We start from the raw sequence: 27,011 nt of genomic DNA, 5'->3' as shown, positions 1-27,011 counted from the left end.
TATGCAATGTTATGAGAAATTTAATTAAAAATGTACTCAAATTGTTATAATTTAATTATGTATTTTATATCATAATTGTGTATGCAAACATTTCTAATATTAGAAACTATCTATTTTCTAGTTAATTTGATATAATTTTAACTTTGAATATTGACTATTGAAGTTGAAATTCGTATACGAACAAAAATGCAAACATGCAACAAAGATTCTATAGATGTATTATAAATAAAATACCAAAAATTATCTACTACTGGATTATCTTTTAAACGATTTATGATTAATATTGTATCAATATTACTCCCAACATTAATGTGTTAGTTATTTTTCGATATACTTTTCGATAGTATTTAATACTACATACACAACAATTACTACACTAAAAACATTAAGACATCATTTAATACAATTATTTTCTTTTGTTTGTATAAAAAAAATAACAAAATGTATATTGTGTAATGGGGAGTCTTAATAGATATTTTTAATTCTCTAATTTAATAAGGTTGGTCTTCAGTTCCATGCATTATTAATGTAAGTTTTTCTACTGATCCAGTTAAACCGTCGTATAAATCAGAAGTCTGAAAAATTTTAAATTATCCATGTATAAATTATACAAATCCCTTATATAATAGAGCTTTTAAAATACATGACTCATCGCTTAAGCTTATTCTTTATATGCCAGATATTATGATTAATAATTAGTCATGAAATTAATTTTATTTTTGTAGCTTTATGCTTCCATTTTAAATGCTCTTATTTATATTTAATTTTTTTTTTAATTTTAATTTTTATTATTTTACTAATTGTTAAATCACTAATAGATCAATTACATAAATTTACAGTAAGGCTTAACATGTAGTTTTTTTAGTTATATAAAATTAATTAAATTAAAGGTAAATTGTTTTTTCCCTCAAATAAAATACTGAGCTTAAGTTAAAGAAAAAAATAAATGGCTATATGAACCATCGTTCAGATATAAACATATAAATCATTGTTAAACATCGAAGATGTACATGAAAATTTCTTAGAATTTAAAATAAATTGTTACTTTATTTAAAATGAAAAATTTACTTCGATAATTTTCAAACCTATTATTTATTTTAAGTACTTTTTGGAAAAAAAAATGTAGGAATTTATAATAAAACTATTTATTGTACTCATTAATCATTATGTAATAAGAGCATTTATTGATAAGTTATATAGATGGTATTTATTTTTATTTTTAATATTCACAGTGCATACTTTTCATTTTGTTATTTATAATCTACTGTATGCTTAAAATACAATAATTTGTTCATAGTACCTCATCCTTAATAATAGCTGTCCATTCTCCAAAAGGATCTTCACCCCAAAATTGCAACGATTTGATTTTCCATTCTACAAATCCTTCGTCAGACATATCCAAAGGCCGTGGTTCCATCATTATACACGTTGTGTCTAATGATAAATATTTGATACAATATAGTTTTTATAATACTTACAACGGCATATACTGACTTTTTGGGGATAGTAAATCTACTTCGATCATACCACGTTTTGGATACCGTATAGTCATGCATAGTTGCACGTGCTCTAAATATTGAATGCGTCTTTGACAGCCATTTGTAATAACTTTTGATACGAATTTCCAAGCTCGACCGAAACATTTGAAATTTTCACTACATGAAAAATTATATCTAGTGTTTATTTAGAATATTCTATACCTTGAAATATTAAACACGCTGTAATTTTTTTTTTTTCAATTTTTTCAGTGGACCTAAAGTTAAAGAGTTTCCTTATAAAAATCTTCTTCATATATTATATGTTCAAATTATAAATAATTATTTTAATTCAAAATCTACAAATTACTAGCACTCAAGTGTCAATTAAAATTATTACTTTTATTGATTAGAAAAAAAAATATTATTATGTAAATTTTTTTATTAAATTTAATATTAAATAGTAAATACTGCATTATATTGAAGTAATAACAATTTAATTAAGGATCAATAATTTTTTTTTAGTATCTTGATTATACGTCAATAAATATATTAATTTATTTATTGATTACCATCTGAAACTAAACGGTATAATTTGTATATGGTTAAATATAATTTACCATCATTGAATATAATTATATATTGTTAAATAATAATAAATAATATATTATAAAATGTATGTTAAAAACTAAAAATATATTCATCGTTTCAGACAATGTATATTAAAATATAGTTGAGTCGCGCTAACTCGAAGTTGAAGGGAAATAAATATTTACTTCAAGACACCTAACTAAAATTTTTCAAAATTAAATCAAAAATTCAAGTTACTTTATGAAATATATGAAATTTTAAAATGTTACATTATAAAACGTTATGATAAATATGTGTATATAAATGTTATTAAAACCGAGAATAGATACACTAGTATTATAAGTATTATTTATTATACTCAGTAGAAAATTAATTTGTTATTAATTTTTAGTTTTTCGACTGTTTATGGACAACATCTTATATATATATATATATATATGTATTTAAAATTCTTTGAAGCTCGTCATTTTATTACTTTTAGAATCAGTATTTGATATATATATCCATAATTTCGTTCACAGTTAACAGTCTACTGAATACATTTTCATCGATTGTAGCATACGATTGAAATGTAGTGTTGTTTGTCGATATTAAGTTTATCTGCTACAATTTTCCAATCATATCCAACATATTATCGTTATTTTTTTTTTAAACACAAATAACTATCAAACTGCTCTTCATTAAAATAAAATACAACTTTTTTGAAATAATTGACAGTTGTATTTGGTTATAGGTACATTACACCAAGATTTTTCACTCGTGTTTATACATAGTAATAGATTTATTAAGCATGGTTTACCTTCAACAATGTCGTAAACAAGTTTTCAAATAATTTTTTTCAAACAAATTTTAAAAAAATATTACAATGAGCTGTACAGTTATCAACAAATAATAAAACATTTCTTTGATTTAGTCGAATTTTTTTTTTATCAAATTTTATAAGAAAATTTTTAATAAATCATCAAAAATTAGTTTGCCTCATAATCTAACGGTCAACTCTTAACTCGTATAAAACATTGTAGTTTAGCTGATTTCCCGATCATAAGTGGTTTAATTTTTTTAGTTATGCTATTTATCATAGTTTTATATTTAAGTTAATTATACATTGAGACTTATGAGAATTTCAAGGGAAATAAAAAAAAATCCAGCTGTCAAGTTTTTTTGAGTAATTACGACTCGACTGGATGTTTTTATAATGTATAGAGTAATTTTATTTGGTATGCTAAATACGAGTACACATACAATAGTGCGAATTTCTTTCATTAACATTTTTCAAAGGAAAACAATTTCTTCTACTACATATTTTTACTTTCAGAACTTTCCCTTAAATTTCTACTTCCAACCTATCTTATACTTAACTTATACAACTGAAGTTAAATAACACATCTATAAATTAATGTTTATTAATTAATTAAACAAAATTGTATGAAAATAGTAAATATATTATCAATAATTTAAAATATGCATTAACTTTCTTACGTAAAAAAAATACTGTATATACTCACAACATTCAATTATGATATTAAAAGTTATTAAAAACAATGAACAATTTAATTTATGTCCTTTATTTAAAAACAATATTCCATTATAACTTACTTAATAATGAAATCTACGGCACAAATACTTTTCTTTGGTACAGTGCGCCAGTTTATAGCTTCTTTTACTAATTTATAGGCATTCAGCAAGCCAAATCCAAATTGGGGATTGAATTGAAATCCCGCAGCGTTAGTAGACCAACCCGAGTTATTCGATATAGGCTCTACTTCGCAATTTCTAACTAACAAATATTGTACGTCTCTCCAAGTCAAATTATCACTATACTAGCCAACAAGTAAAAAAATATATTTAAAACATTTGCTATGCAATTTTCAATAAATTAAAAATAAAGATTATTTTCTTATATCGCACACCTATATCAAAACAGTAACAACTCAAAAAAATGCTTTTTTCAGGAATATCGAATTTTTTGGTGATACCTTGGTATCATTCATTCAATAAAATGTATTTACATTGCCATCTGACGGAGAATATTAAAAACAAAGATAAACCTGTTTTGTTGATTTATGTAATTTCGTTTGTAGAATCCGAATATACGTTTAATTAAAAAAACCAACTTTTTGAGTTGTTACTGTTTTGATATGGATGTGCGATATGCACATTAGAAATTATTTTCTTACAAACAAGAATCAATGTGTGATTTTAATAATTTATTTTTCTGTTATTTATATTATTGGTGTATTTACAAATAATTCTAATTTTTATCTTTTTTTAAATAGAAATAAACATACATTATAAATTTAATATTGCGAAGAAATAACTATTTCTTCGCAACCATCGACAAATAATAAATGAAATCGAGTTGATTGCTAATCAAATACGTTGTACTATTTAAGTAAGTATTTTATGTTAATTGATTTATCGAGCAGAATAAAAAGCAAACACAAAGTTGGTGTATAAATCTACACATAGTAAGCTTCGAAATTATATAAAATTACATTATTTTAAATCACACAAATTGATGAAAACTCGATCGTTTAACGTAAAAAGAATATGTATTAAATACTTAAATAGGTATTTTATACCTTATCAAAATAAAATTTAACCTAGATCAATGTTTAAAATATATGTATAAAAATATTTTAATGCAATTATTGTTTAGTGTAAAAATATTTCCACCCATAAATAAATAAATACATTTATACAAATAAATAACACATTAGGTTTATATGATTTATAAAATTCTTTAATTTACTGAATTCCTTTGATTTAAAACATTATAAATATTTATCAGCATCAGTTTCTTGATAATCGAAGAATAGGAGATTAAAAAAAAACTTACTTGGCTTCTAGAGCTAAAGCAATAACACCTGCTGCTAATGGAGCTGCGGCCGATGTACCGGTATGCGAGAGCGTGCACGTATTATTGATATCCGACGTAATCTGGAGGATGTTAAACAAACGGGATGATTATTTTCCAATTATTTCCTCGTTGCGCTCAAAAATTTAAAGCTGCGGGATTCATTCCTTTTGAACACCCAACTCGGAGTGTTTAGAATTTATTAGCTAATTTTTTAACCTTGATGATGCGTACTTTATATTTAGTATTCTACAATATATTATATATATATATATATAATATATTACACTATTTAAGGCAAGATTATTGGAATTGAGTGATCTATGAAAACTAGTGATTCAATTTGAAAACCGAGTTTATAATCCTTTAATAATAAATGATATCAATTAGTTATTAACATAATTTAATCATTATAACCCCCCTCCCAATAACTAATTTCTAGATTTAATTATTAATTTATTCATTCGCATTGTGATTTGTAATTTGTATTGTCGTGGTTTATGTGTCTTTTTATTACATTGATATTTACAGATTTTAAAATGTTTTATTATTATCACTACGCGAGTTATAACATGTGAATCAATATTACATTTAATACCTCGGAATAAAATAACTAATTACAATTCGATAGGTAATCAATATTCTACCGACTAATACACCGACCGATTAAGATTAACTGATTATGTCATTATAAGATGTGTACTAAATTATAATCAGTTGAGTAAGTACCTACTCAAGTCTAGGCAATTAAGCTACATATGATATGAAGATATTTAATGACATAGATTTTTTACTTGCATTTATATTTTTACTGGAACCATTACTTTGGTTGTTATTTTTTTACAATTACTAGTTTTTCAAGTATATGCTTATGATAAAAATACTCTAAAATGCAATTATTTTTCAAACAATTGTTTTTATACAATTCGTTAAATTTTTTTTTACTTGACATGTACTGTTTAAACTACACCTTAAAAAGTGTCATGAATTATAAATAAACCGTGTTTATTTCTATAGTGTTAGCAACAATCGATCTTGAACATAATAGCAATGTTTTAAAATTTTAGAATAATTCAGCATTAACATACAATTCCGAATACTCTATACTATGCACGGAGTTAATTATACTTACGAAACATCTAGGTTATTTTTTTTTACTTTTAAATATACAGAATTTAAATTTATCTTTGTTTAAATCCAACTAATGCAGGAAGCTAAATACCTGAGTTTTATGATTTGACTTATCTCCACAAAAAGTAAGCTGAAACATTGTCAATTCTCCTAAACTTTCTCTTTATTAGTGGTTTTATGAGTTAAACTAGGTATTTTCAGCACACAAAGTATTATAATATTATCTACCACGCAATGGAAGAATTAAACTTTTTAGTATGTTTGAAATTTAAGAATAAAAAATAATGTTGGATTTGCAACTTTGAGTACATTCTGCAGCATTATACGCATATACCGATATGTTTCATATTTTTTATATATTCGTATATTTATACGCTTACTTCGGTCATAATAATTTTATTATTCATATATGAATGGCTCCTTATGATATTTTATTCAATTCGTATCTCATGCAGCGAACATGTGCCACGAAATCAATTCCTTTTATTAATATTTTTATTATAATGAATATAATTGCTATTACTACTCGTACACAGCACTTGTGTTGGCATTTTTTCATCAGTTTTTACGGCAATGTAGATGCACGTGCGGATTGTATGTGTGTATAATTTATTATACAAAAGAATAACATAATATTTTGCGCACGTGGAGAAAAAACATTTCTAACACTATAATAATAACAATATGATAATTCTCCTCGTATGACTTACGATTTTAACACCGTCATTGATACCACCGGAATAAGCGGTTGCTATGACGGCGGCACATCTCTCCGCGTACTCTGGAGCTTTACCTTCCACGGTGGCACTGCTAATAGCAATTGTGTGAATGTTTCCTACGTATCCATCTGCAGCACAATTGTCAAACAGCAGCCGACCATTACCAGACGCGAAAACATATATTGAGCCTTTGCCGTTTCGACCCTTAATATACAATTACACACTTAGTTAATTATGTACATTTATAATTTACATCAATGTTCAATGCACTTGACGCGTTTTATTAAAAATAAAATTAAAAAAATAACCTTATCAAAATCATCCTGCGAGGGCGTAATACGGCACGAATTAATGCTTTCATCACGACATGGTTACAATGAATTATAAATTTTATTAAAGGGTGTTAAAACCATATAACAACTAAAAATATACGAGATTGGGGTTGATAATACTCGTAATGTTTCTCGAGGCCAAACAAAAGTGAAGAAATTAATTTTAATTCCCGGGTGTGACAGAATACGTATTGCAAATATGTTATATTATGAGTATTATACCGACTTTTATCAGCTAATATTTTATGCATTTTGCTTTATCTACACCTGTCCTTTTACTTCTCTAATAACAACCGATATCCCTCGGAACCATCATCATAATATTACGTAGGCACTTTTCCGTTCTATATACTTTGTTATATAAAACTTATTACTTATATACTTATTTTATACACTATTTTATATAAAACTTAAAAAATAATTCGCTTGATATGTTAATTACCAACAAAATTATACCTATCTACTAAAAATAGGCAGCGACAAAGGACTTGAGACCTATGAGTACAGCCGTTTTGGCAGTCTTACGGAAAGTAATTATTTAACGTTAAAATGAAAATAAGACCTGTGAATCATGAAAAAATATCAACCATAAATAAGTATAACCAAAAAAAACTTGTATTACATAATTTTTAAATTAAACTCGCGTAAGGTAGTAGCAGATAAACCATGTGAGTAAATAACAAAATTTTATAAGACGACGATTAATAATTCTAAAGAATCATGAAATATGGTATTTTAGTTTGGTCTAAAACTTTTTACAGCCTTATTGAGCAATTAAAAATTGAACGTGAATATAGTATATATTTTGGAGAAGTTATTTTCTGATTTTCTCTGCAGCTTTTTTTTTAATATATTCTCTACAGCATAATAGCGAAACTTATTGCACACTGGTATCTGTTGGTTATTTTATTGAAATGAAAAAATATTACGTAGAAACTAAATACATGATGTAATACCTACTTTTCAAAATTGTTTACCATTTCTCTGTCAAATAATAATAAAAAAAGAATTTTACAACAAAAGTTATTTTTTAAATTTTGTTTTTACGTCATATTATTATTAACAAATCTAACTTAACAATTTAAAACTCTAATACGAACCATTATCGTATTAGTTTAAGTATAATTACAGCTTTTTCAATTACATTATTGTTAATTATCATAATTTATTCACTTAAAATATATAAAATGTGATTTTCAGTTTTCATGAGTAATATTTATGTTGTAATACAAGTACCTATTTATCTTCGAATTTAAATATAAACAACAGTCTCAATGTCCGTGATAAACTGAATAGTGATTTTAAAATGAAAAACAATTTATATTCATAAATTAGTTTTAAAACTAATAGTGTTTTCATTTATTTAAATATGTTTAAATTATTTAAGAATTATAATTAACCTTCTATCTAAAATCTTGAACTTTTTAATACTAGTGAAAAGTTTGTCATTTTTATCACTCAATTTAATGATAACTAGGGCTGGAATTATGCATTGACATATTTTTTTTTTTTAGTCCATATTGATTGGTTGTTGACTATATCCACAATTTGGATTAACCCCAATGAAAAAGAACAACATTTTTCCTATAATTTTGCATATTATAAATATATTTATAACATATTTTAATTACATATTTAGAGTATTTAACGTAATAAATTCAAAACGATACTTATTTAATGAAAATATATAAACGAAAACTAAAAACTAAATTACTCACAGATTATCTGATGACATAAATTCTGAGATAGAGTATAATAACAGTAACGAACAAATGATAACAATATAAAACATCGACTGTATTGGTTGTTTTTTATTTTTATACAAATTATGTACGATCTGTGTTGCTGTGTACGTGTATTTATAACTAATAGTTTGTGCGTGACATAAAAAGTAGTAGGTTTAGATAATACTGAAATACGTAATTTTTTTAATAATCTTCCAGCGAGAAGTTTAAAACCTATAGCAAAATAATATATTGAATTATTTTTCATGAAGCTGGGCCAGTCACGATATTTATTCATGTACACAATATTTTAATACAAGCAATCGTATAAAAAATACTAATTTAAAAACTAAATATAAATAGTCTTTCATCAAAAATTCATTAATAAACGGGATTTATGGAGTTTGCGAATGTATATGAAATTAATATTTTACCATTGATACATTTGAAGTGATTAAAAAACCTATTTTTAAAAGCTCCTAACCAAGTCATCAAACTACATGCATTTTTCCTGATTTACTATTATCGACTAACCAATTATAAGTATATTAAAAACATGATTATATACATTTGTATATTATAAAAATTATTTCGACTCAATAAAAACTAAAATATAACAAAAACAAATATATAAAAAAATAATTTATAAGTATTAATATTTAGTATTAAAAAATTAATTGTTTGAAGAGAATTTTTTTTCTTTTATATTTTCTTAAATAAAATCTACAATATATTCAAAGTTATGAACAATGAACAGGTTTAATTTGCGATGAATATAAAATTATCGGTGGTATGGCAAAAGTTGGGGAATTAAGAAAAACAATTTAGCTTATTTAAAAATTAATTATTGTTTTCTCTCGGATGAAGTTACAGGAACTTACTTAAAAAAATAATATTTCTTGACGAGGGTTTAAAAATTATTTTAAACATTAAGGATAAACTATCTAAATGTAATGAAAGAGTAGCATGATTGGTAAGAACTAAAACGGTCTTAGTACTACCAAATAAGAGATCCAAACACTTTTAAAATTTGATGTATAATAAATAGTGAATATCAGATGGATAATATTAATATTACTCCAGAACAAATGGCGTAATTTAAATATGCTCCAATAACATCGTGTAATGTGGAATGAAGTGTTAGGCATTATAAATATATTCCTCTTTTCAACCGTTGGTTGTTCATACATAAAAATTAATGATTGTTGTCCATTAACACTTAAAATCGTTTTCCAAATGCGATGATATTAATTTTTTTGAAAAATATTACTAAGCATTGGCAACGTTCCAAAATCTCTATGTAGTATAATAATATCTTCAAATGTTGAAAATAGTGTAGGTCGAATATTTATATTTTGTAAAAAATCAATAGAAACTACTGTCAAAATAACTCTGTCCAAAGTAGTTTCCCGACCGTGATATAATTGACAGGTTTCAGCGCGAAAATACTTGCACCTCTACGTGATATATATATATATATATATATATGTCGACAAATAATGTACTTAGGTATAGAGTACTCATAACAAAAGGTATGTGAGGAAACAATACATTATATGTACGTAATTTGTAAATGTTATTCGGTTTAATTTATATTATTTTACCAATGAAACAACCATATAAATATGTCACTTTCATGGACATATTAAAAGCATATAATCAAAGTCATCTACATCGTATGGAAAACAATCGTCTAGAAATCTATGACATTTATCTATATAAGTCATAAAATACAAATAAATGAGTAAAAATAGTTGGTTGAAATGTTAACGTTATAAGAATATTAAATAAAATTCGTGTGACGTTTAGACGTATGAGATTACATTTCGCTCATGAGTAACATCATTGAAAATTAAACAAAAAACTGATTATATGAAAAAATAGCAATTAATTACATATTAAATAAATAAAAATACAAACTTTGTTCCGGGGGATTTTTAAAAATCAACCAATTCAGCGCGTATATACCGAGTATAAAATATAAATTTCTAAAGAAAATAAGGAAATAAGTTCTAATGGAGTTGGTCTATGGGGAAAATAGTTTATTTATCAGCTAATATACTTAAAGTCGACGAAAAATGGGTACAGTACGAAGTCACTAATGGCCGTATACACTGCGTTCTAACAGGTTATCACGATCAGATAGAAAATAATTTCTACGTCCAACGTTCAATCAATAAAATGATACCTAAAAAAAAACAAACATCAACACCACATAATAGTAGTAACTCTGCAGTTTATTTGAAAGAAAAAATTCCAATAGACATACTTAGTGAAAGTCGTTTTTTTAACCGTTTTTATGTTAATATATTGCGGGGATTGTATTTTTTAAATCATCTATATACTTATATATGTTACCGTCAATGATGTAAATTAGTTGATAATATAAATGCCTAACCGTAAATTCCTAACATTAGAAAACGATATGGCCAATGCCTAGGCATTGACTGACAACATAAGCAATGTAGTAAAAATCAAATGTTTTGTTAACACATTTACAACTATGAATAAGAACTTACCTTAATGTTTAATACTGATAAATAATGTCGATAATTATGTTTAACGAAATATTTTAATTAGATCAACAATTTATTAATACAAGATAAATTATACATAATTATATATTTTTACATTTTAATGTACTGTGACACTTTGAATTGTATAAAACATTACTTTTTTTATAAGCACATCTATTAGTTTTGTATCAAGTCTTACAAATACATCTAGTATAGCCTTGTGATCCAGCGATTCCATATCTAGCAGCCTCACGAACGATAATTTATTTTAACAGACAGTCGCGATTATCCTTTCATAATTTTATATATTTTCAGGATACGGAACTACTTCTGATCTAGTCAATCTAAATTTTATCATACCATACTCCGTACCTACATAGTAATTTATTTTATTACTGTTATAAATTTATTTTAACAATTCATTTTTATTGTAATTACATAATTAATACATATTAGCTTCATATATAAAAAATGACTACCAAAAGATTAAGAAATGAACCACGTACTCTATCCACGTCAGGTATATGTATTTTTACAGTAGTTCCTAATTGAAATTTTGTTAACTTATTATTAGAATACTTCATCATTTTTTGTGTCTGCCTTTGAAAGTTAGTTATGGACACTTGTCTATGATTATTAATTTGATTTTTGCTCGAATCTGAGATATTACTGACTAATTTATTAAATTCTAAATATTAAAATATATAATTTCAATAATATTATTTTTAAATATTAATTAATCAACCGATATATTTTTGAATATTTGGTACCTATAATATCACGATTTTCTTGCTCTCCGCTGCCATCATTCATAACTTCGACCTCAATCATAAATTCTTCGGTGTTTTCATTTTGATTTTTAAATATATTCTTAATGTCTTCTTCCGATTAAAATTTAGAAATTTCATCGCAAGGAATATTTGTTGAAGCTAATCCAACTTTCGCAGAACAGCCAGGCATGGCTCCATAAGAAGTACGACCTATACCTTGAATTTTTTTTTTTAATTTTTGACCTATTATTTTCATATGTTTGATATAAATAATATTTTTCGTATAAATTAATTATGTTGTTAATTAATTAAATAAAAATTATTCGACAAAGAAGATTACTAACCTGAATTGAACGCTCGATTTTTTTTGAAGCTGGATAAACTTGAGATCGGTTGGCCAATCGTTACTATTGTTATCTGACATCCATGCAGCTAAGCTTCAATATTTCTATTAGCATGTTCTACCGACTCTTAGCTCTAGCTATATCGTGGTTTGCCATGTACAATTTTTACATCACTCTAAATTTCATTAAGATTAGTGATAATTGAATTTACATACTCTCGTCCGTTATCAAAATGCAAAATTGACGGTGTCCCGAGAGTGATATAAATATTTAATCAATTTAAAGCAATTTCCTTAGTGCATTTTGACTTTTAAGGCCGCAATAATAAAAAATTTGTAAAATGATCTTGTTAATTTAAATTAAAACGGTAACCACTATAACATTGTGATTGCATGTCGATTAGATCAACTTGTTCCCGAGAGTTAAAAGCTGTGTGCACAATAGGCTTCGAAACCGAACCCTTTTTCAAATTAGGTTGTTTTTTTAAAAAAAGATTACAGAAGCGTAAAAAAAACCATAATTGATTCTTTTGTAACGTTACAATATTTATGTTTTAATTCAGCCACCATTCTATCTCTTCCCTCATGTCCAATTGCAAAATGAGTAGCATATAAGACATTGAACATTTTATCAATTTTCAAATAATAAAGAACTGTTCCATCTGATATGGGTTTAATTAATATTTCTTTTCCAACAATAGTCATAACATCGTACTTACGAATTAATCTGTAATCTTCTGGTTTTTTTTTTATTTTTTATTTCGCACTTTTAACAGCCGATATTTTTTTTGTCATACTTCGCCGTATTGATGTATGCTGTGTTATCGTCCCGTTTTTTCCCATCAAAAAATTCGAAAATTGCATGTTCAAATTTTATTTTCATTTCTTCGATCTCCATAGCAAAAATGAAACGTGTAATTTAAAAATTAAACAAAAAAATGAATGAACTCACTGACATCGATGTCAAAATAAAACTTTTATGGCAATTTACACTGAATGTGAGGTGAACGTGAACTTAAAAGGTACCTAATTTACGATCATCGACATATTAGAGCTGATAAGTACGTACTGATAATACCGATGATACTGAAATACTGAAATACGATACTGAAATAAACCGATAAATCGATTTAACAACGCAAGGCCATTACTAATCCAACAAACAAATAAATTTTTATCAATTATGTCTAAAACAGCTCGAAATTATCGTCATGACCTAGGAAATATTTCTAAATGCATCATTGACTGATAATAATGGCCATTAACGATATTTCCTAGTCAATATCGTATATTGTCTAATTTGATCGAAAATATCGTTATTGACTAGTCATTAACTTTAATTCGTTAATTTACGTCTTGGCCGGTAACATATATATTTATAGTATATAAAGATCGTATTGATCATAAATCAGGTGTATAAAAATGGTGTATAAAAATGGTGTACGCAAGGGACGGAATCCTCGGCAAGTTGTATTAATAACGTGTATACAAGTCAAAATCCATTCTTGGAAAAAAAAATCTTAGCTACACACCTGCACAGAGCTACACCGCAAATGGAAACGGTACACACGACGACAGCCTACAAACGCCTACATTGACTATGTCAAACTTCAGTCGTGATACGCAAAGCGCGTTGTGCGGTCGTAGATGTTGCTCATTAATACGTGATTGTGGGAAATCTAGGAACTTATTGAACTTCACCGAAACGATTTTTGTCGACCAGCGACATAGGCGCAGCTGGAGCCCAAATATTGAGGATGCTTAAATTGCTGGAAATAAAATGTATGATATTTCACTGTAATTATTATAAATTGACTTAAAAAAAAAACCCAAAGTTGCTAAATTTTATCTCAGGAATGCTGACTGCCCCTAGTAGCGAATTCGCTCCCGCTATAATGTTACCCGACTGATGTTATGACGAGTGAACACTTTTCGACGTCATCGCCGGCGGCGTGATCGTAATACGCGTCTGAACAATTCCACGTACGGTTGAGAAAAACGGGGAAAAAATTGGAAAAATCCTCAATTGACATACATCGAAATTCAAACATTCACAATTTATTATTTTGCCTTGTAATTTTTTTTTCATGTCTATGTACACGATTATGGATGGATAGATTGAACTGATAATCATGATTTTAAAATATTTCCAACAGCAAACGTTATCTAACTATTACTCTAGAACGGAAACATTTGCAGCACAACAGTTTTCAAAAAAATCGATTTATTTGTTACTTAAACTAAACTATCTAAGAGTAAAAATATAAATAATTCTCAATTATTCACTTATATTCAGTGATTTTTCATATCAGATGAAACCGATATCATCATACATCATCAATTATATTCCAAAAAAGAACTATTATCAACGAATTTCATAGATTAAGTATTCATACAATTATTAATTTTTTTCTGACAACCGTTGTAGGTAATCATGAATAAGCTTATGGATGTACAATATACGGTTACCGTACAACAAAATATTTCTAACATGTGCAATGCCACAAGTTCAAAATAATAGTAAGTGCAGGTGATGCAAAATATCTTTACATTTTTGCATCAGGGTCTTACAATATAATAGTAATTGCGACACAGCGATGAGTAAAAATTAAGGACCTTTTTGCCATAGTGCCATTTTGCAAGTGAATATAGCCACGAGTTTCTTCATCACAATGCATATGATAATTTTATTTCATATCATCAATTTATAATTATTCCTCAAGCATATTTCCGTGATCAAACAACTCGTTTTACCTCCAATATTCACTTACTGATATAATAATCAAATTTCCACCGATATTAAAAACCACGTCCCATTAAAATGCGCTCAAATTGGGAAAAATAGAATAAACGGATATTAAAACTTTTTTCGCTTGGAATTTTTATTTAACACTTTAACTTAATTATTGTTTACAATTTTAATTTTCAACGAGTATAAATTTGATTAATATTTCACAACACAACGCCGTCGAACGAATAAAAATGACGTATCAATTTAATGTTAGTTGCAACGGCTCCAACGACCGATTATTTTTTCTGCTACAAACCGACAACAAATCAAAAAAACTCCACGTTGATAAAACAACGGAGTAACAGCGAGACGGCGTGCGAAACTGATATATTTAAGAGCATAAACGATTATATAAATTAGTTCTCTGCCGATGACCACGACGGATAGAAAAACACTGCGCAATGGTCAACAATCGGTAAAAAATGAATTCATCAGATAAAAATATCTAAATGTAGAATCAACGACGACGATTTCCACTTGGTCTAAGTTTATACACAAACTGTAGAAAGGAGCACGAAAATGAGTCGCACCAATTTCACAAGGAAGCTCGGGCCCGGGTGAAGGCCAAATGAATAATGAACGGTACTTGGATACGCGTCGGCCAATGTCGCACGATCTTAATACAAAGATGTTAAAATACATTATAACGATATTTTACAATAATATGTATGCAGTGACACCACTGCGATAGCTCCGAAATGAAACTTAACCACGGAACACATGATTGGTTACGCATTGTCGTCTAGCAAAACGCGTACACCTGTCTTACGATATCCCTTAAACGCCATCTGGTAGATGATAATGCGAATCGGCGTATTTTTTTGTTGAAAATTTCGAATATTTTTATTTCGTTTTCCAATATGGTTTCATCCGCGTATGATTTTGTTCTCGCGAATCGTGGCACTAATGTTAAGTTCGTGTCGTCTGGTATTCGTTTCGCAATAAGCTAACTGTACGATGTGTATGAATGTTACACCACCAAAACGCAAGTTATTAAATAAATCCAGAAAAATCTACACAAATTGAGTTAAAAAATATATATATATAGTATATGCAGAGCACCTTGCCTTAAAGATATGGGCAACGGCGCGATGTCGTTGACTACGACGCCTTCAATCTAATTTAATACTTCCGTTATAACAACCATAACAGAGTTTAATGTTATCACGGTACTATCGTGAATTCTTAATAAGTATTACTATTATGTTGAGTCAAAAATTTTAAATATGTGTTTCTAACTAGAGAGTTAATTAATTCATTATATAAAATATTATCTCTTTAAAAAAATATATGTTATTTTTCCTAATTTAATTGCAGTTTTGAGAAAGTACCTACTTGTTTATTGCATTTACAACTTTTTCTTGAGACCGTTTTTTTTCGGCTCTCAAACACATAAAAAGCTGTTTTGAGTCTATAAAGTCATCAACCGGACTTAATGCGATATTTCTTTTAAGTATAGAAAATTAACTTTTTCGAAGCATGGAGTATATTCCGATATAACAATTGAGCATACACGTTTAACAATTCAAAATTTTAAGTCATTTTAAATTTTAAACCAATTACTAGTATATATATTTTGTAATTATAATATGTTTTTACAATTATACAACATAAGCGTTGAAAAATTAATTTTGACAAAATCTGGTATTATAATAAAGAATAAATAGGTTAAACATCGAAGCGATTTTAAACATATACTGAGTTATATATATATATAGTATAGTTACTTTATTAAGTATTTTATAATGATTTCATAATATTAAAAATATTTTAATGGAATTTTTAATTAAAAGTCAATCCTACCTTATCAAGAAATATGCTTTTACCACTACAATAAAACTCGCTTAAGACGCTCCCGCTTAAGACGTTTTCCGACATAAGACGTATTTTTTGTCGGTCCTTAGACATTTCCTATACTATTTGATGTAAAAACCACCTGTTAAGATGCTCGATTTTTCTCTATCTCATTAGATAAAACGCTCTTTTGTTTAACAGATTATTATCAATATTAGTAGGTTTGTGGAAATAAAAATAGAAATTTTACTTGTTTACGTGTTCTTATTGTTGTATCGTTTTATTTTATCGCTATACCTATTTTATCATTTCCTATTATTATTATCTAGTATCTACTCCTACAGTTACTGATGGTTTGCAAAACCTAACAGAAATTCGAAAAGTATTATCCTCTCAGAAAATTCTGAAGAAATATTGGGTTGTCTAAACAAAATAGAAAACTTTCTTGCTCAAACACATTGTCAGCATCGTAAACAAACAAAAATAAATCAATTTTTTAATAAACAATTATAAAATATTTAATAATAATTTTTTTTTCGATTAAATTCAGTAGCAAAAAATATATGTACATATGTCTGTAATTACATATACATACGTAATTTATTAGTGTATTGCCTATTATCTGTTAAATTATATTCAATAATGAAAAAAATTAACTCCATATTTCAATCACTTTATTTTTTTTTCATTCCCGCGTAAAAAAGCTTTTCCGCTTAAAATGTTCTAGAAAGCTGGTCCCTTGAGAAGCGTCTTAAGCGAGTTTTACTGTATATTAGAACTATCAACCATCTTTAGAAGTATGAACTGATTCATCCGGTCTCTCCTACTCAGAACCATAATTTTTCTTTTTAGAACACTGATACATTGATTTTCAGCTTAAAATACCAATACGAAAATAACATTCATATACTCCTATATCTTATTTGACCAAAAGTGTGTCACCCGTTTTTCACATAACATATTTTAATATTATTTTAGTCTTTCATGAACATTTATGGTTCTTGAAAGTATGACAGAAATAAACATTTTATTCTTATGGAATTTATTTTGACTGAACTGTATCCTATATAGAATATGTAATTATATTAAGTAGATATTCTAGTTCAAAAAGAAATCCTAAATACGAAAAATCGAGATACAATTTTCTAATCTGGGGTTTTTGACTGTTAATTAATACGTGCGAAGGTACTCGGCTGCAAATAATGCTAGATAATACCATCCTTACGAATTTACAAGTCACTATGGTGATTCAATAAATTTTTTCTATTTTTTGTTTCAGTAAAGATAAAAATATCATTTGTAATTTTTTTCAAGTAAGCCAAACATACTGTACCTCAAGATTTACAACTAGTGGATTTATTATGATAATTTTACTACGTCACACAATATATGTTCCGTAGAAGCGCCTTATGGTTGGTTATATACTAATTTAAAGTGGAGTGTTAATGGAAACTACATTATCCTACCACTTTAGATGAGTGAATCTCAATGGAACCTTCATACAACTAACACCATATATTGCAACTAACTATATATACATTCAACATGTAGTAGGTACTCGTGTGTTTTATATTATACTCATTGTTATTTCGAAGAAGAAAAAAAATCATAATAATAAACGTATTTTTATTATATACATTATATAGTATTTACTATTTTTACTATATTTTTTTATTTTAAATATAACTCACAAAAATAAAATTCAAGTGATATAACCAAAATTCGTTCGTATTAATATAATGTCTTCATGGCTTATTCGAAAAGACGCACTACACACAGACTCAAAAAATATCTATGATCTAAACAAACGTTAGAGGGATATATTGATACAATTTTTCGATCAGTTGTACAAGTAAGCGGGCCTCAAAATAACAAATGATCATCCAAATACTTTTAGGCTCCAATGTGGTCATCCTCACAATGATCTAGATTAACTTTTTATTTTATATATGTTATTATTATTATTATTATTTATTTTTCTTTCTATTTTTCATCATTCATTTAAATTTATGAATTTTAGAAAATCCTTCGTATACGGTTATACTTTAACAATGGCAAAAAAAAAAAAAGGCCCTTTTGTGTAAATCCCTAAACGTCAAATGTCGAAATATTAATTTATGCCTTCGTAATACATACATTATGAGACATAAAAAGTACAGCAGTGGTTAATGATTCTCTAAAAGTTTCACTTTTAACCAACGTTGTTCCGAAACCAGCACAAGACTTTGCCAAAAGTATTAAATTCAAGTTTGCCTGACGCCAACTATTTGATCATTATAAAATAATATTCACCAAAACATGCGTCTGAATCGTAAACATTTATATCATTTGCATTTCAGAAACAAATGCTGTAGTGAAATTACAACCCATAGCGTAAAATTAATTCGTCCACGGATAATTATCAATATACACATGTGTAATTTATGTGTGTTTATTCAATTTTTTATTTGTTAATTTTTAATCCGGATACTTCCAAACCTACTTACTTTTTTTGCTCGACTTAAATGGCATTTATAAATGTAATAAAAAACAAAAATGAATACATTTCTACTCTGGTTTATATGTGCACGCGATTTCGTGTATGATTTTTACCGTAATTCACGTATTTCTAAAACATAGATAACATATATATATATATAAATTTATTGCTATAGCATTAATTTATTTAATTGATATATTTTGTACTTTTGGAGCACCTTCAATTATTCAGTCAGACAACGACCGTGAGTTCGTTAATTGTATAATTGATAAATTAAAAAATATGTGATCACAGCTTATGATTGTACATGGGAAACCTCGCCACCCTCAGAGTCAAGGAATTATTGAAAGGGCAAACTGAGATGTGAAAGATATTTTAAGTGCGTGAATTTCGGACAATAAGTTCAATAAATAGAGTGGAGGTCTTCGATTTTACCAGTTAAACAATTAAACAATTAAACAATCATCATTTGAGGTTTTATTCAGCAGAAAAGCACAACTTGGCCTCACTTCAAGTGCCCTACCTTAGAATATATTCAAAATATTAAATTCTGAGAATGATTTAGAGCAAGCAATTTCTTCATTAGAGCTAATTAATTATGAATTAACTGAAACAGAAGTAAATGAAGATAATATATTAGAGCAGGTCTAAACTGCAAGTGAAAATAATATTTTAGCGCAGCCCTCAAATGCAAGTGAATCGGTATTAGAAGAAATTATAATTGTGCGAAGTAAAATAAATAAAAATAAAAAGCTAGCTGTAAGTTCATTACATCACCAAGCAAAACGAATGAAAACTGATAGTATCTTAAAGTATCCAGTCGTTTCAATCGGTACAAATATAACGTTACCTGTATCAGATGTAGATAGAAGTAAAGGAGATTCAAAAAATATCATAGGTAATACATTATTTTATATTTATAAATAATAATCATATTAGTAAGTGATGTACTTTCATTTTATTAGGTGTTATAATGGAAGTAACGACGGACGACTTGTATAAAATTGGTACTAAAAATGGCATTATTTCACAACTATTTAGTCGTAACCAATTTTCATTTTGTGATGGGGTAAATATATTAAATATAAATGATACACCTACTGATAAAATTTTTCTAAAAGTTGCAAATTCAAAAGAATCAATGTTTGAAGGGCAAGGTTTTTATAAATGTTTTTATACACGTAAATGCTATAATAATAAATTTATATGTAAAAAAAAAAATGTAATATGCAATTCACTCTGTCATAACTTACTTGATTGTAAGAACAAATAATGATAAAGTATATGTAATTAATAATTATATCTGATTTTAGTAATATGTAATTTTATAATAATATTTTTACTTTTTTCATTTTTTTTTTTTTTTTTTATATAAAATAGAATAATATTTACATCACATGAATAATATGAAGAGGGAGGCTATCCAGTGACAGTACCCTCAGGTGAATATTTTTTTTTATACGAAAAATTGTAATTTATATAATATGTTTTTAAATGAGATTTGTACAATGATTGTATACATTTCGCAATTTGTACAGTGATTATTAAACAAATCGCGAATCGTATAATGAACTTGTACAATCTAGTTACTTTGTACAGCAACATTGTGCAATTCGCAATGTATACAAAAAATCACTGTACAAATTGCGAAATGTACAATTCCAGACTTTATATATAACATGTATATATATATATATATATATTAAGTTGAAAAACATTAAAAAAATGTAATTATGAATTAAATTCATTTTTGATCATGTTGTTTACATATTTATGTATGGTTATATTATAGTCATTCCTAAAATAATTAAATTATATGCATATTTTAGTCATTACAATTAAGTCATACAATTTTTTTTTTTTTAACAAAATAAATATATAGATTATATAGTCATAAACTATAAATATCTTCTAAAGTATTTATATCATATCATATATCATATATTATATCTTCTAAAGTATATTAAATATTTCTATAGGAAATTAATATTTAGTGAACATTTTTCAGTATGTCAATAATAGGTGAATTATACTATAAACTATATGCTATTACCGTGTGGATTATATAATTTATTTAAGTTAATCTGTAATATGATTTTCAATACTTTTTTCATTTATTTTAACATTCTAAAAATTTGTCATTATTTGGTATTTTGTTATTATGTTACATTATGAGCATGTGTATACAATTGCTTTTATTTTTTCATTAACTCACTGTATTCACTTTTTTCTTGAAAACTACCCTGATACACGCGTATTAATTACTAATTTAATCGTTTGTCAACATTTCTGTTTGGCCTTACTGAACTATAAAATATCAATCATTTTTTAAAAAAAAAAACAATTTCACATCGATATATTTATATAAAATTGTTAGTTACCTGAGTTGTACCAATTTCAAATGCTATTTGTGCTATCACTCCAGGTCCGTCAACCGTTAGACCATTATCTTCAGGTCCCCACGATCCACTATATATATCCACTAATGATAAAGCGTTTATTAATGCTTTAGCTTCCATTTCATCGTCTGTTTTACCATCCAGTAATACAACACCTGTAATTTGAAATTAAAATTCTGAAAAATAAACTAGCGTGACTATAAACCACTTGCAAAAATAATTTACATCATGATATTAACATTCCAGCTTTTATTATATATTAGTCATTGTTTTTCAATGAACACAAATAAAAAAGACTAACAAAATATCCATCCTAATAGTATACAATAGATTTAAGTTTGCCTTGCTTATTATTGTATAATAATAATAATTATAAATTAATTAATTGCACAGCAAATTAATGTATTGATTAATAAATTTTACGGCATTAAGATTAAAATGAAATAAGTTATACGCGAACGATCATCAAACTGTATGCGTGTACTACAATTTAATGATATATTGATTATTTATAATGAAATTAATGTATCACTATAGATTGAAATGTTATTATAAATGTTTTATGATTGTTACAAATATTTATACTCAAGAGTTACAAATATTTTTTTATATTACTATATAAAAAAATTCACATATGTATTTAATATTATTGCTGAGTGCTTACATATAAATCTTGACATCACGAATGTAATTTTATTCTTTCAAAAAAAAGTATTCGAAAATAAAATATTAATACTTTGTTAATACTTTACAAAAATGAAATATTAGGATCGTAACTTTAAACTACAGGACACTTAGAAATAATAAAAAAACAACTTCTATAAAAGGATGAATCACTTTTAAGGATATAAAAAGTAAGCTTACTTTTCTAATATAATTGAAAATGTCTTTCGCAGAAATTTATTTTTGCTATTAAAAAGCATCCACGAATAAAAATGTTAGTATTTTGAATTAATTAATCACTTATTTACTTATTAGTAATTTATATTATAATTCTTATTCTATGATTATGTATTTATAACATAAAATCGAGTTTCTTATAAATAATATAAAAATCATAAAAATATATATTTATATAGGTATATATTTTAAAACAAAATACTCAGATCATTTAATAAAATCAGTAAAAAAACACTATATCTCTTTAAAAATAAGTTAGTGTTAATATTGAAAATTCAAATAATGATTTTTTTTTTTTTTTTTTAATTATTGCTAATATTAATTGCAATTTAACTAATTATACAATACAACTAAAAAAAATTTGTTGTTAAAAAAAATCGTGTAGCCATTTTTATTTAAATGTAATATGTAATATTTTATACAAAAATAATGGTTTTAGAACTAATATTAAATAATATTTCTTTAAACGAAACTATAATATTGTAACATTTTTAATGTTAAGAACTATCAATGATCTTTTTGGATCAATGTAGAAAACAATTAATATACATAAATATTAACTAAGAATTATAAGGTTTTAAAAATGTAACACCTTATGAATTCATCCTCCATTTTCAAAATATTCAAATTGTAATTCCGACCGAACTGAAAAATTATAACATAATATAATACTTACCTCCTACTTTTGCATTATAGGCAACGCCTACGCCACACTTTTTATTATTTGCGGCCATTGCTATTTCTCCGGCACACCGTGTACCATGAAAATTCATCGGATCTTCATACCTAGGTATAGGGTCCTTTTTATTCCAGTTCAAATTTATGCTTATTTCTTTATCCTGATACAAACGTTTATGATAAGAAAATTGAAAGAACATTTTATAAAAAACATAAAAACATAGTAAATATTATAATAAAATACACTGTCGTTAAACTTTGCTTATTATATAAACAATGAAGTATGCTATTCATACTTTAAAATTTGAAGATTTTTCGAAAAAAACCAACAATAAATATATGTTAATAAAATGTAATTAATACAATTAATTAATTTATAAATAATGGAAATATTTTATTTTTATTTTGGTAGATTATATTCTTATGATAAGACTTTACGGCATATTAACATAAAATTAAATCTTAATCATAATTCAAGTTAAAATATTTAATCAATCAGACATAAGTTAAAATTAATATGCATACATTATGCATGACTTTTTTAATATTTGAGATGTGTGATACATTAAAAGTTCTCTTAAAAGTTCTTTTCTAAAATGATTTACGTTCCGGTGAATTACCTGGAATGTATCAGTTGTACATTCAAATTACTTTGGGAAGTGTCAAATCTTCGTGATGTATCTTATTTTATATATTTATAAATTATATTCCTTATATATTCTTTATTTTGATTATTAACTAAACAGATAACCCTTTGCTTAGCTAAGTTGTTAGGTTACCGTTTAATTGTTTGCTATTATGAAGAATAATTTTAGATATTTCTTCAGATTATCCCGGCAAAGATTAAACGCATCATAATTGCAGCATATCCCTCTGTAATATATGCACACAACGTAAGCCATCGCTGAAAACACCTACCTCGGCAATGACAAAACGTTTTTCCCGGAAAAGGTATAACACCACACACAGAAATATACATATTACACACAGATTGCTTTTTTCAACTTCAAACTTCATTTTTTAACAAATCACCTACAAATTAAATACCTTAACTTAACCATAAACATCGTCGAGAAAATTGTTAAGGGCTTCGGTGTGTATTATTAATAGTTTGAAGATGATTACAATACAATCATATTATAAAATAATGATTATATAATTAACACTAAAAGAATCAGGAAAACCATATTTTAGATCAAACACCAATCAAGTAAGATCCTAAATAAAAGCTAAAAGTTTTACGTAGCAACACTGTATACGAAAGACATTGTATATGTATTATACTGTGTGTTTTACCAAGTTCAAACATTTGAAAAAGAAAAAAAAACAAAATGGAATTTATCACGAAATTGTTTCAATAATGAGATTATAATCGTTTAAAAATATAATAATGTCGTCACTTTGATCATTCTTGATAAATTAAATTATAAATCCATGCCTATAATTTCAGCCTACATCATGTGTTTTTAATATACATGTTTTTAACGACAATATTTGCATATGAAATTCGATCAAATCAAAAATCCTTTTTTATTTAATTTACCAAACATGACATTTTCAGGACTCGAACACCAAAATATTCATTATTTATACTTAATACCACTGCGCATTCCCTTGGAGCAATAGTTCGGAACTTCTCGTTTTTTGATTTTTTTTTCGATACAAAATTATTATGTACTTTTCCTTGATCTTTTAAAGTTTTTTTAAAAATATGTAGTGAGTTTTAATCCCTATATGTTTTTAATGTTGTTTATAAATACTTTTGTAAATTAGGCAGCAAGTCTTTGATATTTTATAAGCAGATAAAGTTTTTTTTTTGTTTATTATTATTAAAAAAAGAATATATACAAACTACATGCACAATAAGAAAATGTAGTCAAATTAAACAAATTAATAATAAGAAAATAATTGAGAATAAAGACCGTCCGGTGATGTAAGTCTCTAACGATGTATTATTTTATAATATATATATATTAAATTTTTAGATTCTTAAAAAGATTAAAAATAAAGTATTCTGCTTATTATTAATTTTTTATTTTATTTTTAGCAAAAAAAAAGATAACTGAGTCTCAATATTTAAGATGGGGGATAAAAAACAATCTTATTTAATTGTAGCCTACCTATTGTAAATGTTTTGTAATAATTTTTTGTTAATCGGTTAAAGGTAGATATGATGAGGCTAGTTAATCTTGAATGGTACGAATTCGGAATGATTTGATACCATCACAAATTTTTGTGCCGTATCCCTCTATGGCTGTTAGTAAAGATTTATATACAATAATTTTACTTTAAATAGAAAGTTTTGATTTGAGTATGAGGCATAGTGGATGTAAGCGGCTATTAAATGTATTGCGTAAGATTTTCAGTTAAGGAGGCCTTCAGTTAGTTTTTTTGTAAAATATTATTCTTGATATTTGACCTTGGAACATTTTAGAATAGTGATCTTTACAAATAGAGTTTGATGAAGTTTTTTTTTTATTATTATGTGAATGGCACTGTATAGATATGTTGGCATTTATTATTAAACGCAAGCTTTAAGACTATTAATTTAACGAAGAATAAGTTAAAGAGTATAAGTGACTGTGATAAGAAACAAATAAAGTTCAAGGATATGATGAAAAGAAAATGTAAATTTTTTCATCATATTGCTGCTTGCATATGTTTAACAGTATTCGTTTTAATGCAGATTTGTGTATATTTTTTTGAAAAAACAATATATGTTCATAATTCAAAAGAGTTGTTTTATGCAATGAATTTTCATATTTTCACGATTTTCATTACTAAAAAGTATATCATCAGCTCTTGGTCGTAAACCATGGTCGAATTAAATTTAAACATTAATATGATGACAAATTATATTTTTGTTCTAAAATATGTACCTAAAATATTATTTACATAATAATATTTATTTATTTATTTTAATTTATTTGATATATACGTTGCTCTTTGAAAATTAAGATTAATGGCACATAAGAGCATTACAAGTTTATATATTTTATCAAAACCTAAATAATAACAACAATATATAACCTACATAGTGCATGTTCAATTTATAAATAAAATTATATCATAATTTAATCATTAAACTACACATACCTGCTCTTAATGTAATAACTGTTATTTGTAATTCTCAATTAAATGTTTTTACTCATATTAATGAAAATAAAATAAAACATTAAATATTATAATTAAACTATTATTTAACAAAAAAAATAAATTTAACAATGTAAAGTCTTCATACATTGTGAACTAAAATGGAAATTTTACAGTATTAATTTTAAAATTTTAAATTTGATCAGTTTATTGTTACTAAAAATGAAATTATTTGATAAAATTTTTTCAAAAACAATTGGATACATTTCTTGAAATAGACAATGTTGAAGTTAAAATACTGTAATTTGCATGAATACAAGTTTATTGTTAACAAATATATAAAAGTAAGCATGTGCCAAGATATTTGTAAATTTAAAAATCACATTTGTTTATTTACCTGTACAAACATATATTAAATT

General features: G+C 26.0%; 1 protein-coding gene across 2 annotated transcripts in view; it reads right to left on the bottom strand.

Annotated features, from left to right (window-relative positions):
- Positions 1–253: 253 nt before the first annotated feature.
- The window catches only part of LOC112684604 (neuroendocrine convertase 1-like), a 49,246-nt gene continuing 22,488 nt past the window's right edge, over positions 254–27,011 (bottom strand). For both annotated transcript variants that reach the window (XM_025556213.1, XM_025556214.1), the window contains 8 exons: positions 23,498–23,660; positions 21,904–22,076; positions 6,765–6,977; positions 4,906–5,006; positions 3,663–3,881; positions 1,495–1,655; positions 1,301–1,434; positions 254–575 (listed from right to left, as the gene is read on the bottom strand). In XM_025556213.1, coding sequence (XP_025411998.1) covers positions 492–575; positions 1,301–1,434; positions 1,495–1,655; positions 3,663–3,881; positions 4,906–5,006; positions 6,765–6,977; positions 21,904–22,076; positions 23,498–23,660 — 1,248 coding nt within the window. In that variant the 3' untranslated portion in view covers positions 254–491. The remainder of the gene's footprint in view (positions 576–1,300; positions 1,435–1,494; positions 1,656–3,662; positions 3,882–4,905; positions 5,007–6,764; positions 6,978–21,903; positions 22,077–23,497; positions 23,661–27,011) is intronic.

This window comes from Sipha flava, unplaced genomic scaffold (assembly GCF_003268045.1).
Source record: "Sipha flava isolate LNK unplaced genomic scaffold, YSA_version1 252_pilon_pilon, whole genome shotgun sequence".
Taxonomy (NCBI): Eukaryota; Metazoa; Arthropoda; class Insecta; order Hemiptera; family Aphididae; genus Sipha; species Sipha flava.
The sequence above is the reverse complement of the archived record's forward strand: the minus strand, read 5'-3'. Positions and strand labels throughout refer to the sequence as shown.